This window comes from Micrasema longulum, unplaced genomic scaffold (assembly GCF_059751315.1).
Source record: "Micrasema longulum isolate JH-2025_06_02 unplaced genomic scaffold, ASM5975131v1 h1tg001436l, whole genome shotgun sequence".
NCBI classification, from domain to species: domain Eukaryota; kingdom Metazoa; phylum Arthropoda; class Insecta; order Trichoptera; family Brachycentridae; genus Micrasema; species Micrasema longulum.
This window is the reverse complement of record NW_028278622.1, coordinates 125,374-144,979: the sequence shown is the minus strand read 5'-3', so window position 1 is coordinate 144,979 and position 19,606 is coordinate 125,374. Positions and strand designations below refer to the sequence as shown.

At 30.0% G+C, this 19,606-nt stretch overlaps 1 protein-coding gene across 2 annotated transcripts in view; it reads left to right on the top strand.

Annotated features, from left to right (window-relative positions):
• Positions 1-376: 376 nt before the first annotated feature.
• Positions 377-19,606, top strand: part of Nhe2 (Na[+]/H[+] hydrogen exchanger 2) — a 144,229-nt gene continuing 124,999 nt past the window's right edge. For both annotated transcript variants that reach the window (XM_088235780.1, XM_088235779.1), the window contains exons 1-2: positions 377-504; positions 5,116-5,814. In XM_088235780.1, coding sequence (XP_088091906.1) covers positions 5,653-5,814 — 162 coding nt within the window. In that variant the 5' untranslated portion in view covers positions 377-504; positions 5,116-5,652. The remainder of the gene's footprint in view (positions 505-5,115; positions 5,815-19,606) is intronic.

The window sequence follows — 19,606 nt, the reverse complement described above, 5'->3', positions numbered from 1 at the left end:
TTTCTACGGTAAAAGGGAATTTATATTTTAAAAAATAAAATATTAAGCCATATGTTAGTATTATAAATTTTGTAGTTTTGCGTTTATGTTAATAAAATAAAATAAATAAAATAAGATATACACTTTTGGAGCAGTTTATTCAATACTGGTTTGGGGGAATGAGACAAACCATTTTACTTCTACCTAGCTCCACTATCCATTTTTTTATAGCATTTTTGAACATTTTCTGTTTACTAATTGTTTTAGTAGATAGTAGAAGTAAGTTAAAGATTTTACTTGAATAATACTCAAAATCCTTTTGTCCTCAAAAATACCGGTCCTATTTTTAATTTAAATGTTAAATTACGACATGCATTCATTTCGTTTTCTTTTGTTTCAGATACCAGAAAAACAGAAAGAAGATTACAAATATCAATACAGTGAAAAAAAACATTGCTTGCTAGTGCCTGATTAACGTGCAAATCCAGTGTAGTTAAACATTCAACAAATTTTACTTTAATTTAGGTAAAAATAAATGGCTTCAATAAACACCCAGATTACGCCATCTCATAAGCAAATATAGGAAGCCAAAACAAGGCCACAATTAAGAGATGAAAGGATAGATATTGTGTAAATAGCTCACTAAATAAATAAAAGCTTAGCAACTCGGCAGGGAAAAAACAAAAGCGTCTAAGAAATTCTAAATAATTCAAGATCTCATTATTAACTTAATAATTATTCGATTTCATAAGCTATTAAATTTAAATTAAAGCTATTTAATTTTTCAATAAAATCAAATGAAAATTACAATTCTTGCTGAACAACCTTCTTTAAAAAATAGGAAAAATGCCAGTGTATTTACGTTGAGTATAAATTAATTTTATTTATTTATTGTATTCATTTATTTATACGCTCTTTATACGGCTTTCAAAAGCAATACATTTAAATGCAGCAGTGTGACATAAGTAATAAATGAAGTTAAAAGTAAGAATAACATAAGAAAGACTAAAAGAAACAATAATGATTTTAAATGTGGAAATGTACCCACATAGGTCTATGGGTACAGTAAGACATTAAATATATTTCTACTACTACCATCACGCCATTTCCCCGTAGGGGTAGGCAGAGAGAATAGACCACCACACACATGTATCCTGGCATACATTCCTAGCTTCTTCCACATTCATACATCTTGTCATACATGCCCTTCGGTTCAGACATAAGATTTTGGTTTATCTGATCATGCCACGTCTTCTTTGGTCGTTCTCACGTTGCCGTTCATTTTTGCCATATATACTCGTTTTACCATTCTTACGCCGTCCATTCGTTCTACGTAACCACACCATCTCAGAGACACTTTCTTAATCCTATCAATTGTACTTGACTCAGATTTACACACTCGCCTGATTTCATCATTCGCAACCCTGTCATACATTGATTTCCCACACATTTTAACCGCGTTCACTTCATTTCATCCTTTCTCTGCTAGTTCCATGTTTCACTTCTATACATAAGTGTTGGGACTAAAACTTCGTTGTGCACTGCCAGTTTATGCACCATTAGGTGCGGAAGGGGAATGTTGATGATGATGATAAAAATGTACACATGTACATACACATGCATATGCATACATATACACACGTATAATATACACATAATATACATATATATAAAGCTTTTTAAAAAAATATAATTCATTATTATCTTTCAAAAAATAACTTTTGAAAAAAATACATTGAAAACATTATTTTATTAATATTTTAAATACTGGCATGCAATTTTCCAAGTTAAAAATATGAAATTTGATGCATTGTTTGAAATCCTCTAACAATGATATTATTGGTTATTAATTATTTATAAATTTCAAACGCACTGGCGGGCTTTTACAATTTAAAAAAAATCATTCACAAAATAAAATTAATCGGGTTGTGGTCCCGTGGCAAGTGTCTCGGACTCACAGCTCAAACGTCCGCGGTTCGAATCCCACTCTACCCCAATTTGATTCCCATTTTCTAACAGTGAGCTTTTTACAACTCGTTGAAAATGGACCTTAAAATGAAATATAAAAGGGTAAATCATGAAACTCAAATATTTATTTTGAAATAAAACATAAATGGAAATTGAATGGCATAAATAAAACCATAAAAAACAATAATGGGACTCGAACACAAAATGGCTAAGTAAGCAATAAATTATTCTACCATTAATATAAGCATTTCTTGAAATATCAGTATTGAACAGCAAAATATATCAATAAAGATAAATTCATTGCCAAGTTTATGTAGCCTCTGAAGAGGCGATTAAATATAAAATTTAGTACTAGATTTGTTAATATGAAATAGTACAGCCTGTGTTTGTCGCGTACGAGTTTTAGGAACATTGTTTATAACATATTTATGTATTATGCAATAATATATTTAGCGTATGGACAGGAAACAAAAAATAATAAAAATGAGAAAAACAATATCGAATTTAGCAGTCTAGATCTAGGCCCTGTCAGATATTTTAAAGATTTAGGGAAGTAATGTTAGTTTGCCTCCTCGAGTTGCACCCTGTAGCTCAATCACAAACAACTATCGACGTGCTTAAAAACATGCTAAGCATTTGAGCGATCACAATGAACAATAATGAACATGTTTAAGTTATCGCAGTCCCAAGTCAACGCTCGTGTCGGTTTGTTTTCCTCGTAAATAAATACAGTTCACTGGCGAAAAATCGGCGTTTACTATAAAAAATAATACAATATATTGCATTTGCAAAATAGTGAGTAGTATCTAATACAAAAAAGTTAAAATTAAATTACAATACTATGGGGACTGCTTTTCTTAATATTTGGCTTTCTAACCGCTGACTTAAATGCAATAAAAAGAATGATAAATACTAAAAAAAAAATAGCAGTTTTGGAATATTTTCCATATTTACACTGTTGAAATTCAAATATTATGTGGTTGCGCAGCAGGATTATACGTCGCGAAACGTAAATATTTTGATATTTAATATTAGGTGTTCACAGATGTTCCATTGTAATCGCGAATACGATAAACAACCATGGTGAGAAATTTTTATCACGTCGCTTATTAGCACGCCGATAGTTATTTGTAATTGAGCAACTATATAACGCTAAATGAAGTGACGCTCGTGGCGCCAAACAGTTCCTGCTTTAAGAGATCTCCAGGCAATAAATAAAACAATAGAAATATATATAAAACAAAATTAATCAGCCTAGTCACCTGTTATATTTATTACTTATATCGACGTCACTATATTACATTTGCTTTCAAATGAATATTCTAATGGCAGCATCATTCGACGGCATTAATTATCCTATCATATTCATATGGTATATCAAGGTTCATTTCGATTGTCAAATCTAATGAACTAATAGAGATAGAAATCTGATTATTAAATCCAAATGCAAATTGTGGTTATCTTTGTGGAAATAATTGCCAATAGTTAACGAATCTCCCCGCCATGCCATATAGAGTATCAATCTAACGGACTAAGGCAGAACGTAATGGTATTATGACGTATTTAAGCTGTCTTCATTATGTTTTGATGATGAATTAGATCCTTGACATTTAAGGGCGCGATATTGAAATCTTCGTTAATTGCATTTACCACGTTTATCATTTTATCATTGAACATCATTGGATATTCTTTAATAATATTAACTTTAATATTGATCATTTAGAAAATAATTAAATTTGCTCCAAATTCAGTTACATAGTTGCTAGTTTTATTTTATTTTTTATTTTTTAAATTTAAATCTTAAAGTAGGGCACACATATCATACATATTGTTATGTGTGTTCTAATAATAACATTGCAAATATATTTTATTTATAAATTGTTTATCACACATGTCTTGACCATTATTTTAAATTTTGATATGTTTTTTTCTTCATAAATATTTTTTTCCATTAGTAATACTTTTTAATTGCTTTAAATAAAATTGAATTTTGTGACTTTGCCTTTTTCCTAAATGGAAGTCTAATTTTGTTCTTTTCTCTAGTATTGTGATCGTGTTCATGCTGGTTCCAATCAATTTTTTTCCAAAATTCTGTTTTTTTATTAGAGTTTATAATTTTATGAACAAATATCATTGTATTGTAAAATATTCTTTGTTTATATGTTAATAATTTCATTTCATTTACCATCGAATTTACCCTCGTGTATCTGTTTTTTTTTCAAAATGATTCTAAAGGCTTTATTTTGTAATACAGTTAGTTTATCTATGTTTTCTTTGTTTGAAAAAAATAAAATGCTACTACAGTAGTTAACGTGCGGTTCAATAATTGCTTTGTAAATAGTTTTGCAAGAGCCCTTATCAATAAATCTTCTGATCCTTCCCAAAATTGATATTTTTTTTGCAATCTTATTTATTACCATCTTAGCGTTTTGGTGAAATGTAAGTTTTGAATCCAACATTAAAACATTTCGTCATATAAATTTACTCCTAAATCAAATAATCGTTTTTCTTGAAGTTTAATTTTCTTATTACACATAAACGTAACGAAACGCCTAAGTTTTCGTACTAACAAACATGTGAAAATGTAATTCGTCTATTAAATTATGTATTACATATATTCATTTATTTGAATTAAATATCCAATTATGATAAAAGTAACGTTATTCAAACCAATATATTATTTACTAATAGGTCAAATTAAATCAAAATAAAATCTCATATCCGCGTTAAATCGAGCACTCAAATGAGATATTTTTTTTTCTCACAAGTGGTAAAAATGAAAGTTTATAATTGTTTGACGAAGTTTCCAACAAAATAATTACTTTGAACGACGTCACTTGTTCTTGCGAATCTACTAGTAATAGAGGGTTGTTATAGATTTCCGGTTTACGAGAAGCCAAAGCACCAATAAGCAGAACTCACCAAAGAGTACTTGTGACGTCACAGGCGGAGTAATTTCAAAATCACAAAACCATTAAAACCATAGCACTGATAATACGATACATTAAATGTATTTTTTAAACTTTGCTTAGTTTGCATACTAATGCATATATTTTTTTTTATTTTTTAATCATCGAACTTCTTCGTTAAGATATAAAAAAAATATCGTTTTTTTTATATTTTATTGAGTGAGCAACGTAATAATTATTACATTTTTTATTTTTTTAGAATCCAGTGTAAAACTTCTTAACATTTAAATAAATAATCACGATAAATTTATGATTGAGGTATTTTACATTAATTTTCGAAGGGAAACTGTGATAGCTAAAATATAGTGTAGCGTTAAAATAAACTGACAATAACACAAAAAAATTCCAAGTGAATAGAATAAATATTAGTAGTAAAAACCGCGGATACGCTAACATTATTAGTAAAAAATATTTAAACAATATGATAACAGAGAAATGCAGTTATTAACAAGTAGTTTAACGAAGAATTGTGACTTGTGAAAGAAGATAAATATAATGCTGAGAACTAGCAGGCTGACAGTAAAAACTCTGAAACAGTGAAGCTAAATACAATAACAGAGAAAAAAATTCGTCTTTTTCCATTAAAAAAAAACAATATGAATATCAAGTACTGCAATTGTCAAAAAGTGGTTTGAAGAAAAATTGTGTCTCGTGGAAGAGGCTTTAGTATTTGAAGCCGGGAGTCGAGAGCTAGCAAGCTGGCAGTGGAAAGGCGGTGACGGTGAAGCTCGACACGATGGGGCGATCAGCTTGCCCGAGCCTCAGGCACGGGGTGAACCTATCGCGAAGGGCTTGCAGGAACTCCGCTCTGCAGGCTTCACCCTGGTCTGGTCTTGTACTCCTGATGCTGCTTCCTATATGCCTGGGAGGACCAGCCTACAGCGCGGAGACACCGCAGGTACGTTACGTTGTATAATTGACTGTTCAATGCATTTCATCGGAGCAATATGATAGAGATTAATTATTTGAATTTGTTTCGATTAATTTATTTTTTTTAAATTATGGATATTTTATTTCATTTTATTTCATTTTATTTTATTTTATTTTTTTTTTTTTTATTTTATTTTATTTTATTTTATTTTATTTTATTTTATTTTGTTTTATTTTATTTTATTTTATTTTATTTTATTTTATTTTATTTTATTTTATTTTATTTTATTTTATTTTATTTTATTTTATTTTATTTTATTTTATTTTATTTTATTTTATTTTATTTTATTTTATTTTATTTTATTTTATTTTATTTTATTTTATTTTATTTTATTTTATTTTATTTTATTTTATTTTATTTTATTTTATTTTATTTTATTTTATTTTATTTTATTTTATTTTATTTTATTTTATTTTATTTTATTTTATTTTATTTTATTTTATTTTATTTTATTTTATTTTATTTTATTTGGGAAATCAACAGTTCTACATACATATTTATAGTAAACAAACAAATATAGTGTATAAACTCAGAACTAATAACAGATTTCCACATAGTATACAATGTTAGTTAAGAAAATATATTACATATCAAATAAATACATATAATTTATACATATAAAAATGTTATTTTCATGTACTCGTAAATATTTTTTTATAATCAAAGAATTTAAATAGCTTATTTATTTAATGAAAAGCATTTGCTTTTATTAACATTTTCTCATTTTTATTGACAAAATAATTATGTTCTTGTATTAGCACTATTTTTTTTTTGTCTATCTATCGTATTATTCAGTAGCCTTTATTGAAATTCAAATTAAAATGAATACCCACACAGAGCATGCCATTGTGGGACTTTTTTGTGTTTATGTAATTTTGTAATTGTAACTTATGTATTCCTATTGTAAAATACAAATGGTGCATAGGGCGTTGAATTGGTACTCCAGTTGCATCGTCTTGAATTTTTTGTCACATAAAAGTTGTTGGCGTGTTCACTTACCATGCATGACTTTTTAGGTTTGATTCCTGGCCCGAACGTAAAATATTGGTTTTAAAAGTGGTTCTACACTGTAATATTTTATTGTCCCTGGGTTGGAACCTGAAACGTAAAACTTATCCCCTTAACTTCCTGTCACAAATTATAGAGGTATGCTGCATTTAATTCAGCAGTGTAGTGCCCTATGCACCAGTAGTTGCGGATAGTGATTTGATAATTATTGAAATTTTCAACCACTATGTGAATGATTTATTTTATTAAAAATATTTTGTTCTTAAGTTTAAAGATGTAGTTGATTTGAACGAAAGTATTTTGACATAACAACAACAACAAACCATCACGCCGTTTCGCCGCAAGGGTAGGTAAAGAGGATAGAACACCACATCACTCTATCTTTGCATACTGGTCTCGCTTCCTCTACATTCATAATATATATCTTCTCATGCACGCGTGCCGATTATTCCGACTTTTGACTTGGTTATTCCATGTCTTTCTTGGCCTTCTTCTTTTTCTGCATCCATCAACATTCGCATTGTAATTTTATTTAGCCGTTCTTTCGCTCTCCATTCGCTTTACTTGTCCAAACCAGCGCAGAGCTCCTTTCATGATTGTGTCGATAATGCCCAACTCAGCCTTACATAATGTACGGATCTCGACATTTGTGCATGGGTCGAACATGATTTTACCACAAATTTACCGGAGAGATCGCAATTCAACAGTATTTAGCCTACTTTCATCCTTGTTTTTCCAAGTCCATACTTCACTTCCATACATCAGTCGGGACCAGGACTCTGTTGTAAACTGCTAATCTTGCCTCTTGCGACAAACATTTATTTGCCAATGTTGATTTTGATGCACCGTTCACTCCGTTCCCGGCACTCACCCTCATTAAAATATCTTTCTCAGTCGTTCCATCCCTAGTAAACATACTTCCCAGATACACAAATTCCTCTTCCTGTTTTAGTATGACCCCATTCATAGTGTCTTTTATCAACATTTATACGGTACACGATAAAATTCCATACCGATCGGGACCAATTTGTACCTTTAAAAAGTTTTTTTTTAATTCAGCCATCGCCCCTCAAGTTTTGTTAATTTTTATTTTATTATTTAAATACACGTAATACACAATTGTATAACAGCACAATTATATTTGCTTATGTCCTTACTTGTTAGGAAATTCCGTGTTCAGTCGGGACTTTTCTTTACTGATATGAATACATTTATAAATATTGTAACACATCAATATACAAAATAAATAACTAATAATTATAATAAAATAAATAAAACAACTTTGTTTTTAACCACTAATTTTTATTTTTCACCGACCGGTTTCAAAGCAAACAAGCTTCTTTGTCAAGGTTTACGTAACTAATGAGTTGATTCCTTTTTATTTTATTTCTAGCATGTTCACTAAATACTACACGTGGACCCAATAAATCAAGTGTTTTTTTCTTACACCGGTGGTAATATGATATCATTATTTTCGAAGTAAGCCAGGAGAGGACTAAAAGAAATATCGTTTATTTGGTTATTAATTATTGTTTTCTTATTATGAATCGCTTTTTTAATTTCTAAGATTTCTAAGTTGTCTAATTTTAATATTTTATTTTCAACATGAAGTACTTTTAATCCAGTGTCTTTATTGAAGTTATGATTATTTAAAACATTTAAGTTTGTAAGTGAAAATTCTTGATGGAAGTTCATTGTAATTTATTATATAAATAAAACACGAGTGATACTTTAATCCACAAATTTGGAATATCCAGTGACCGGTTTCAACCGGACCATCAATAAAATAAAATACTTAAACTCATTAAAATAACATTATATCCATTCATTAGTTAACCCATAGAAAATTTGTCGATAATGATCCTTAAGATAAAAATAACTTTATTTAATTTACTAACATATAACTTTGATTTATGTATCCTCACCTCTGTTCTGTATAAATACATTTAACTTTTTAATAAAGATACCAGTCTCGAAGATGTCGCGAAAGCGATGAAACCGGTCACTGGATATTCCAAATCTGTGGATTAAAGTATCACTCGTGTTTTATTTATATAATAAATTATGATTATTTTCTAACAGATGATTTGCGAATTCAGAAAAATTATTATTATTTAATAAGAAATATTAAAGAATCAATTCATTAGTTACGTAAACCTTGGCAAAGAAGCTTGTTTGCTTTGAAACCGGTCGGTGAAAAATAAAAATTAGTGGTTAAAAACAAAGTTGTTTTATTTATTTTATTATAATGAATAATCACAAAGTTTGTGCTTCAAAAATAAACTTTATATTTAAACTAATAATTATATTTGTCAAAAAATACATAAACAATACAGATAAGTTATTTACTAATACATGGTGTAGCAAAGTTAAAATGATGTGTCTATCGTGTATTTCTTTCGTAAATTTATTCTTCATTTCAGTAGTTTATTTTGAAAGTTAAAATAGAAATATAAAAATTAAATAAAAATAATATTGAAAACACATGTATACGAGTATGTTACATTATATAATTTAGCAAATCGCTTCCCTTGCATACATCGTAGACTTCTGTTACCAAGAGTTAAAAGTATTTAAGAGAGAAAGTATTTTCTAAGTAATAAATCAGTTGGTAGAAATGTTTTTGGTTTAAAAACTTCAATAAGAAACAAATTGAGGTAAAGACTATAAGGTCGGAGTACCTATTTCATTGTTCAATGATGAGGAATATTGGATTTTTAGCTACGCAACTCACACATGAACTTTGTGAACCCAAAAAGTGAGTTACATAAGTTTGTTACTCTCAGAATCCTGGGAAAATTCGAATTTACGAGACATTATTGGCGTGAGAAAAACCAATGCGTCGGTTAAAATTGGTAAGATTTTATTTCAATTCACACACAGCACTCCATTTTTCGTTAACTCATTTTTTCGCCCCAAATTTTTTAATTTTATTGTTTTTTTAATCTAATATAAAATACATAGTAAACAAAATAAAATGTTATACAATAGGTACATTCCATATAATTTTATTTTTATTTATGGATGTAGCCACTCTATTGGCCCACAGGCACGTTCCGAAGTGTCAGTGTATTATTTATTTTATACATAATTGTACATACTTTCACATCAATTGTTGTGTAAAAATTCCAAAGAAATATGAAAAAAGATTCTAAAACATATCTACCTCAATAAAACGAGAAAGGACTTTCAAGAAACTAAAATTATATTCATATACATAAAACATATTCATCAGCTTCCTGTCTAGTCTTTTTAGCAATCCATTTATGGACTCGAGCTTTGAAAATGTGGTTTGTCATTTTGTTCACCAATATGTCCTTGCTTAAAAAGTTGTTAAACTTAGGGGCCAGAAAAGTATAATGCCTTTGTCTGTAATTTGTTTTTTTTTTTGGAAGCCGAAGTATTGTTTTTTGTCTTTGCCGAGTGTCGTAAATTTGTTGTCCGTCATTATGTCTGTCAGGATTTTGATGGAAATGTCTTAAAATTGTCTTCACGTTTATTTGTCTTATATCTAGTACTAGAAATTCTGTAAAAAGTCTGTCTGTAGAGAATTTGTAAGGCTTTTTGTTGGCTACTCTTAGTAAGGCTTTTTGTGCTTTCATTAATGGCTCTAATGTGGTTTTACTTGTTCCTCCCCATCCTATTATTCCGTAACTGATAATTGATTGTGCTAGGGCATAGTTTACATTAATTAAAGTAGTTTTGCTTAGGATGTTTCTGATGTTTTTTAAATAAATATATCATTTTTCTTAGTTTTATTGCTGTCTTATCTAAGTGTATGTTCCATCTTAGGTAACTATCAATGTGCATACATAAATATTTTGTATTTTTGACCTTTTCTATAGTTTTGCTGTCACAGTCGCTGTTTCTTGCATTTGTACATTCATTAATTTTAAGGGTTCTTTCTATTAGCTGATTCCGTTTATCTATACTAAAAGTCAGATATTTTGTTTTGTGCGCGTTAAGTTTAAAAAAGTTATAATCTAGCCATGTTTTCGTCTTTTCCAAGCCTTTCTCACTTTTACTGCACACTTCTTTCCAGCTTTTGGCATGGAATAAAAGCACCGTATCATCTGCAAAAGTTACAACAAGGTGGGGCACATGCCCCTCCCTGGTTCATTTAGTTGAACGAAAAATTATAGGTCAATAATATGAATATGTCATTATAGTATTGCGCCGGTGAAGCTGAACTTTGGTACACAGATGTATATACTCTAAGGGTACAACCAATGGAAAGGAAAAAAAAGTCAAATGCTGAACTGAAGGAGATTAAACTAGCTGCACTAGTTAAAGAAACCCACTAGGGAAATATCACTTTTCTTTATTTTATAATTTTAAAATAATAGGGTCTATAAAATATAGTCGAGTAAGTTCGTACTGATTAGTAGCATAAAAATATTTTTTAATTCCCGCGAAAACGGTTCATTGCATTAGCCACGCTCCTAATACGTCTTGATTCGGTTGAATCTTGAACTTTTATTGCGTCCGCCTAAATTGACACAGAACATCTTCAAAAATCTTGACGTCATAATTGTCAAGGCCAAACATGTCGCGTTTATGTAAAGACAATTTTTTCACAATTTTGTTTTAATAATCATGTATGAAAACATTTCGTTACAATTGATTTTGAAAATACAATTAATTTTTCAAAAAACAAAACAAAAATTAACTAAAAATCTACACTTTACTACGAAGAGTGGCGGGGGTGGGAAGAAAAGAAGCAGAAAAAAAAATTATATAATGACATTTCAACCTTGATTTAAATGTAAATAAAGAAGGTGCATTCTTGATCAGATTATTCCACAATCGTAATAAGGTAACTTTATGAATGTTGTGATTTTTTAATGTAGACGTAAATAATATAACGGAGATTGAAAAGAGAAATCTAGTTCATGGAAATAGCCATATTACGCTAATATGGACTGCGTCAATCTATGTATATATGAGTATGTAATAATCTGTAGGTACTACTTGTGAAGTATGTAAGCATAACATATATATGTACATATATTTTATAGCATAGAGACACATTAAAGGTGAACATACGGATAAATATTTAAGTACAAAGGTAATCGGGGCCAACGTGATTAACCCAGTCACCGGTTAGAATAATTGTCGGCGTTTTAGCCTATTTATCTGATGAAATTTGCCACCAACCATTCAATTTAAGTTCATTACAACAACAAATGAATTTAATATATTTTGGGAAAAAAAACAGTTGTGTATTTATAAATTTGCTCGAACCATTTTAATTTTCGGTTATTTATTAACTTTTTTTTTTATTCGTTTTTTTTCCCATACATATATTATTTACATAGAAATTACAAAAATACACTTTAGGATAAAACATCTTAAAATTAAGCTATGACATGAATTGTAAAAAATGCCCTCAAAGACTACAGCGTCTGAGCGTAGGCCATTCCTTTTTTTAATTATTTAATAGTTTATAGCACATATATATGGTATGACATGAAAAGAAAAGAAAAGAAAAGAAAAGAAGAAGAAAAGAAGAAGAAAAGAAAAGAAAAGAAAAGAAAAGAAAAGAAAAGAAAAGAAAAGAAAAGAAAAGAAAAGAAAAGAAAAGAAAAGAAAAGAAAAGAAAAGAAAAGAAAAGAAAAGAAAAGAAAAGAAAAGAAAAGAAAAGAAAAGAAAAGAAAAGAAAAGAAAAGAAAAGAAAAGAAAAGAAAAGAAAAGAAAAGAAAAGAAAAGAAAAGAAAAGAAAAGAAAAGAAAAGAAAAGAAAAGTGTTTTTTCCGTTTTTTTTTTTAATATTCTAACTATGCATAGTTTAATCAATATTATAATAAATTAATACGAGTAAAGTAGCTTCTACCTTGAACCAGAATCGTTTAATGGCTTTATATACATATATGCATGGTTGGCCTTCAGGGCGGGAATGGGGGAGATGTGAAGAAGTTTCTGTTCTACCTAATGCCTTTTACGTGTTTCTCTTCCATGATTTAACTTCAGAGTGCTCCAAAGTAGGTGACCATCACATGATCAGCTAAGTAGGTACAGAGTATTAAAGTGTAAAGCATAAGTCACAGTCGGTCATCATATAAGTAATTACGGTTTTCATATTCCGTCACCTTCACCCAGAACGATTCTGGTCAACAAAAATCAGCATCTGAATTTTTTTCGGTGTAAATTAAATAATTTTTGTAAGCAATAAGGAAATGTCAAATACAATTTTTATTATTTTTTTTATTTTTTATTTATTTATTTGGAAGTTCAAAAGGGATACATAAAATACATACATTTTTTAAGTAAGCATTACTAACGTTCTTTATATATACCCTCAATTATAGAACTCCACCATCTTTCATAAATTATATAAAATAAGTGTGTAAAATCAATTTTAGTAATTAAAAAGATTAAGTTATGTGAAAGATAAAAATAAAGATTGAGTTAAACAAAATAAAATTGAGTTAAACATAAGAAACTACATTTTTTCAGAAAAGAGAAAATAACAACATTTAAGATGTAATAAAATAGACAAAAAATAATTTACACACACAAAAATAATGATTAGGCATTTGATTTAAGACACATAGTAATATTTTTTTATAATCATTTGCTCTATCATGATTAATGTTAATTTTTTTTTTCTATTTTGTTATAGAGTCTTTACAAACTTGCAAGAGGGTTAAAATGTGCCATATTGTTTGTAAAAATAGGAAGGTAAAATGTATCAGGTGATCTCAGACGCCTTCGGGGAACGTACAATGACACATTTTCAACACAAAACACTGAATCAACATTATTGTGAATTATATTATACAAGTACATCATATCTATAATTTGTCTCCTAGTTTCTAATTTTTTAATTTTAAAATACTCCAAAGCTCTCTTCATAAAATTTGAAGTATTTTGCCCATGTTACACTTAAATGACAAAGAAAGAATATTTTTTTTCTGTACAGTATCAATTATATTTTTATTAATTAATAATACTATGAGAAATGGATTTAGAAAAATTAATTGTATTTTCAAAATTTATATACCTAAAGATATTGTAGATACATGTTTTCATACATGATTTTTAAAACAAAATTGTTAAAAATATACCTTTACCAAAACGCGACATGTTTAGCCTTGACAAATGTAACGTCAAGATTCGTGACGATGTTCTATTTAAATTTCCAAATTTTACCGAATTGTGACGTATTAGAAGTTTTCGGGAGAATTTAAAATTGTCATTTAAATATTTTTTATGCTACTAATACGTAATTTATTAAAGAAATAAAAGACGAGTGATACTTTAATCCACAAGTTTGGAATTTTCAGTGACTGGTATCTTTATTAAGGAGTTCAATGTATTTATACAAAACAGAGGTAATAAGTAATGTGGTTTGGAATCGAAAAGCAATCAAAATCGAACATCTCTTTAATATCAAGAATGAGAATCGGGCATCGTCTCGTTGACTCGCACTTATCGAGAATAGGTGTCTTTACTTCGGCAATGTGTCTTTGTAAAAATGACGATCAGACATTAGATCATCTGTTTTTTGACTGTCTCTTCTACGACAGAAGCGAATTCCTTCAAAATATTGGTGAAGAATATAGTACGTTCCCTCTTAGCGTAAAATTTTTACTCGCCCAGAATGATTTGGATACTTATTTACTTCCGCCTAAATTCTTAAGCACAAATAATAAAAATATTTGAATTTTTCAAATATTATTTGTCTTGTATTAACAAATATTATATGATCTATATAATTAAACATTAAACTTCCTCATTATCACTGTTCAATAGAAAAGTACTCATATTATATGCCCCGCCTTTTTATTTCTGGCACACCCATCTTACTACCCTGATGCCTTCTTTATTGCTCTCGTGAACGATACACTCCACTGTAAAACCATCCCCTGACACGAAGGATAATAAACACATTTGTCTTCTAAACTTAACTGCCATTTGGCATGTAAAATACATTGAGAGCCATTACTGATTTCAGTCACGTTTGGAAGAAAGATTCCGCTAGTAACTTTAACGCAAATTCGCCAATTATAATTTTCAGCCCGAAATATTCATGAAATAGTGATTTTATTCAGGTCATTACTTTCCTAAAAAGGATCAAGGGTAGCGATGTATTTGATTTACGAATAAAAACAGCCTTCAATAATAATTGGCAGTTCGTCAACGTGAATTTCATCTGGGTGATATTAAATAAATTTACTTTTGTTTAAAAAACAATCAAATTTCGTGTATTTTAAAAAACTCATTTTTTATTTTAGCGCGGGTGTGCGCGCTACCGCTTATAGGGCCGCCCATACAGATATAAACCATTCGAGAATTATCAATCACGAAATTAGCTACAGTTTGCAGCTAAACAATTGGACGTAGTACTCAGATCGAGAACAGCAAGCACAGAGACGAAACCGTCCGTTACACGTCTGTTATTAAACCAAAACGCAATAAAAAATTCGGAACACTTTTATTTTATACAATAGAGCGAAATGGCATATCTGTAAGCAGGCAGCGTGTTATTACTCTTTTTTTTCTTTTTTTTAATGTGTGAGTTGCATTATTCTTTTACCTTGCTTGTAATGTACAAGGTTTATATTCACTTCAAAGGGATATTGATTTATTTGTTTACTTCAAAAAAAAATTATTTATTCTATTAAATTTACTTCAATGAAAAACTTTGTTTAGTTATTTAGTAATATTATGTAAGGATCGGTGGGATGTTTCGGCTGTGACCTGTTTCAGGAGCTTCTCCGCATTTGCTCTTGTGACGAGGAAACCACAGAAAACTCGTCAAGAGAAGGCGGACCATTGTAATTCGTCAACAGATCTTCCGATCCACTTGAAGAGTTTTCAACATTTGGTGTCCTGCTATCATTGATGTCTTTTACTGCCTTTACTATATCTTTCATGTATAACGTTACCTCTCTTGACAAGTCCTTATGACTAATTACTATATGAACACCGTGTAAATCCTCATTTAGACTGCATCTGCATTGCGCCTCCAGTTGCATTCTCTGAAGACTAAAAAAGTGTTATTACTCTGGGGTTACATCTTCATTGTGTACTAACATAATTTTAAATTCTTATTAACTTGAAATCAAGTTTCTAGACTGACGAGGTCGGGAGAGAAACGAAACCGGTTATTGGTTAAATAAAGTTAGTGGAATCGGGTTGTAGTCTCGTGACTAGTATGGTGGACTCGCGGATCAAAGGTCCAAGGTTCGCACCCCGCTCTACCACAACACGGTTCCTTTTTTCCATTATAATTCGTTGCAAATGGCCCCCGAAATCAAAATGTTTTGTTAATAAAAAAGAGACCATTGACAAGAGAAGAGAACAAAGAGAATCATTGTTAAATATTTTGGTTATTTAAATAACAGAACATGTAATTTTTTTATTTGTTAATATAAAAACCTGGTAACGCTTTTTTATAAAATAAACATTGTCCAAGATTTCAGAAAAGTTTCAAAATTCCTCTTGCGTCAGTCTTGAAACTCTGTATGGTTGTTAACTCGCACCTGTTCGGTAGGTCATTGTACATTTATGATCATTTGTTTAGCAGTCGAGATTGTCCTATTCTGTCTTTTTAATATGGTGATGATGTTAAGCTCTCGTTTCGTGATTGTAAATGTCATTTACTTTTGTTAGCTTACTGCCGCTATCTTTGATGTAGCCTTGTTTGAGTTTGTATATTAGTTTGAGGGTTTAAAGCTTTCTCAAGTTTTCTATGTCTTAGTACTGTGTAGTTATTTTTTATTTATTTATTTAACTTTTTGTGCATAATGTTATTTGTTCATTGGCGGGCTTATTGCCAAATGGCAATTTCTTCCAACCAACCAATAAAATAACAGTTTTATTTTTATAATTCAAGTTACAGAACATATTCAATAGAAAAAAAGATTAAAAAGCTAAAGAAATATAAAAATATAAATAAACGTAATAAATTAATTTAAATCAAAACTATAACTCAATGGGAAAAGGGAAAAAAGAGGAAAGAGGAAAGGAGGAGAGATTAAGGAAGAGAAAGGAGATGTTTCTTCAGAAGTGATTTAAACAGAGATAATGTAGTAACATTTTTGATGGTGGATGGGAGATGATTCCACAGTCGAGCCGCATGGACACTATATGAGTAAGAGAAGAAAGAGGAATTGTGGACGGGTATTAAGATAGTGCTTTGAGAATTAGAACGAAGAGGTAAACCATGAACTGATAAGCGTTGAAGTTTTTCACGCAGGTATATTTTACGTTTACACAAAAACATCGATAGTATAAAACTGAAGTTGAAGATACAGAAAACACCTTTTACTTCAACTCAAAAGCGTCTGTAGTATTCGTAGTAGTTGCCGAGATATTAATTAATTAATTAAGGGCAATTTAGAATGTCGTTCACATCACGAAAACGGAAAGGTTAGTTCTTTTTATTTTGCATGTTTGATTGTGATTTACGATTCAATTAAAAACATCACAGCTCAAAGTAAGTACTCGCAATTTTGATATAAGGTGCCCTTTCTACCTGTTAAAGTGAATGGTTGGCGAGCATTGAGTAAATTCGTGCTAAGGTGACCTTTAGAAGTAACTTTTGATATAAAAATATGTATCTAGTCGAGTGTGCCGTTGGTAATGACATAAGCGCAGCGTTGCCGACCTCCAATAAGCAACAAATCGGTAGATTCAAAAATAAAAATTTGTAGATTTCGGTAGACTCATTGTCCACCCAAAGGTCGTGAGTGATGTTGGTACGGATTTAGATACAAAGATAGATGCAACTCAAACAAACATTCAAAAATATACATACGGCATTTTACTATATTATTTAGGGATTATGGAAAAACATTTTTTGTAAATCCCTGTATATTATAACATTATTCTGCGCTATGTAAATGTGTTTTTTTAAATTTATTATTTTAAATTAAAATTTATATTATATTAATTTAACCCTTGCGGATTGTTACATCCATGTTACAAAAATAACACATATTTTTTTTCATACTCTGTTGTTGATATTAATATTTTTTACACCTTTTGAAAAGTTTGTATGAGTCTTTAGTTTAGTTTTATCTGGTAGTGTATTAACATATTACAACAGAGATGAAGAACATTTAAGAGAAGGTAATATAGAAGTCCAGGCATCTACAGGGCTTTTTCAATTTCTATACTTCTTCATGGACCAATTGAAAAAATAATATTTTCAGGCGTTGCCTAGTATGTAGGTGAAATAATTCAATTTGATGAATCTCACCCGCATAAATAAAGGTTTCAGCTCTTTAACTTCACAAACATCAACAGATGAAAGAAGTAAAGGAATATAGATGTTCAAATATAGGCAGAATGGTGAATGTTACACAGTGTGTAAAGTGGCCACTTAAACCAGCCATTGACAGGTCATAAGCCCTGTAGATGCCTGGACTTCTATATTACCTTCTCTTAAATGTTTTTCATCTTTGTTGTAATATGTTAATATAAACAGCTCCCCAGGGAGTTGAATCCAGTCCTTGTCTACAAAAATTTGGACAAACTCAAAATATTGTTGGTAGTTTATTGTTTAATTTCAGTCCTTGATTTATTAGTCTGATTGTCCTTGTCTCGTTTTGTAATGTTTTATGTAATATTGTTCTCGTATTATTGTATTATGTCCATGTTTATTATTTCAAAAAATCAACTATTAGTTCTTTGTCTACAATGATACCAGTGGCTAACTTGCAGGGGCGAATCGTCAAAGTAAGCGATTATGCACAGCTTACCATTATATTTGACTAATTCGTTACCAACTCAAATGCCGGACAGTTATTATTTCATATGTAAAACCATTTTTAGGTCGTTATTTTATACTATGAGGAAATAAGTAAAAATCGGTAGAATTTTAATTGAATTCGGTAGATCGGTAGATCTACCGAAAGATCGGTAGGTTTGGCAACGGTACATAGGCCTTCCTTTCATACTAGTCGAGGAACATACACACTACGTTGCGCTGCGTAATTAGTGGAATGTAATGGACGTAATATGTAGGTACATATTTTAAAAAAATAAAAATATTAACGTTCTTATAATTTACCCAAATATTTAAATTTTGGGGGACATTTTCAACGAGTTGTAAATAACTCACTTTTAGTCAATGGTAATCGAGTTGGACTAGAGTTAGGTTCAAACATCGGATCTTTGATCCGCGAGTCCGCGACACTAGCCACGGGACCACAGCCCGATTTCAAATACAAGGATTATATAAGATACGTATTGAATACTAGGATTAGGCCTATTCTACCCATATAAATATTCAACTACCTTTCCCTAGGGTAATCTAGGCTTCAACATTTCAGTAAGACAATAAAATACTTACACCTCGTTATGCTTGGAATTAATAATCCCTATGGTTTACTTAGAATAAATAATCACTATTTGCTTGTAGTTAGAAATCCTTATGTTATGCTTGGAGTTGGTAATTTACTGTATACTTGGAGTTGGTAATTTACTGTATACTTGGAGTTGCTAATCACTAAGTTATGCTTGGTAAAGTAATCGCTACGTCATGTTTGGAGTTATCATACCTACATTATGCTTTCAGTTGGTCCCTACGTTTTTTTTGGAGTCACTCCCTACGTTTTGCCTAAAGAAATCGAGTAAACACATTCATCCTGAAAGAACGATGAAACCCTTCCTCCCCGGTGTTGTGTAGCTAGTACACATTGCGTCTAATAACTATAATATCTATATAAATATAATAAAAAATGGGTTATAATTTTCAGTATTTCTCCATTACACATTTACGTATCGACTGAAATAATTTG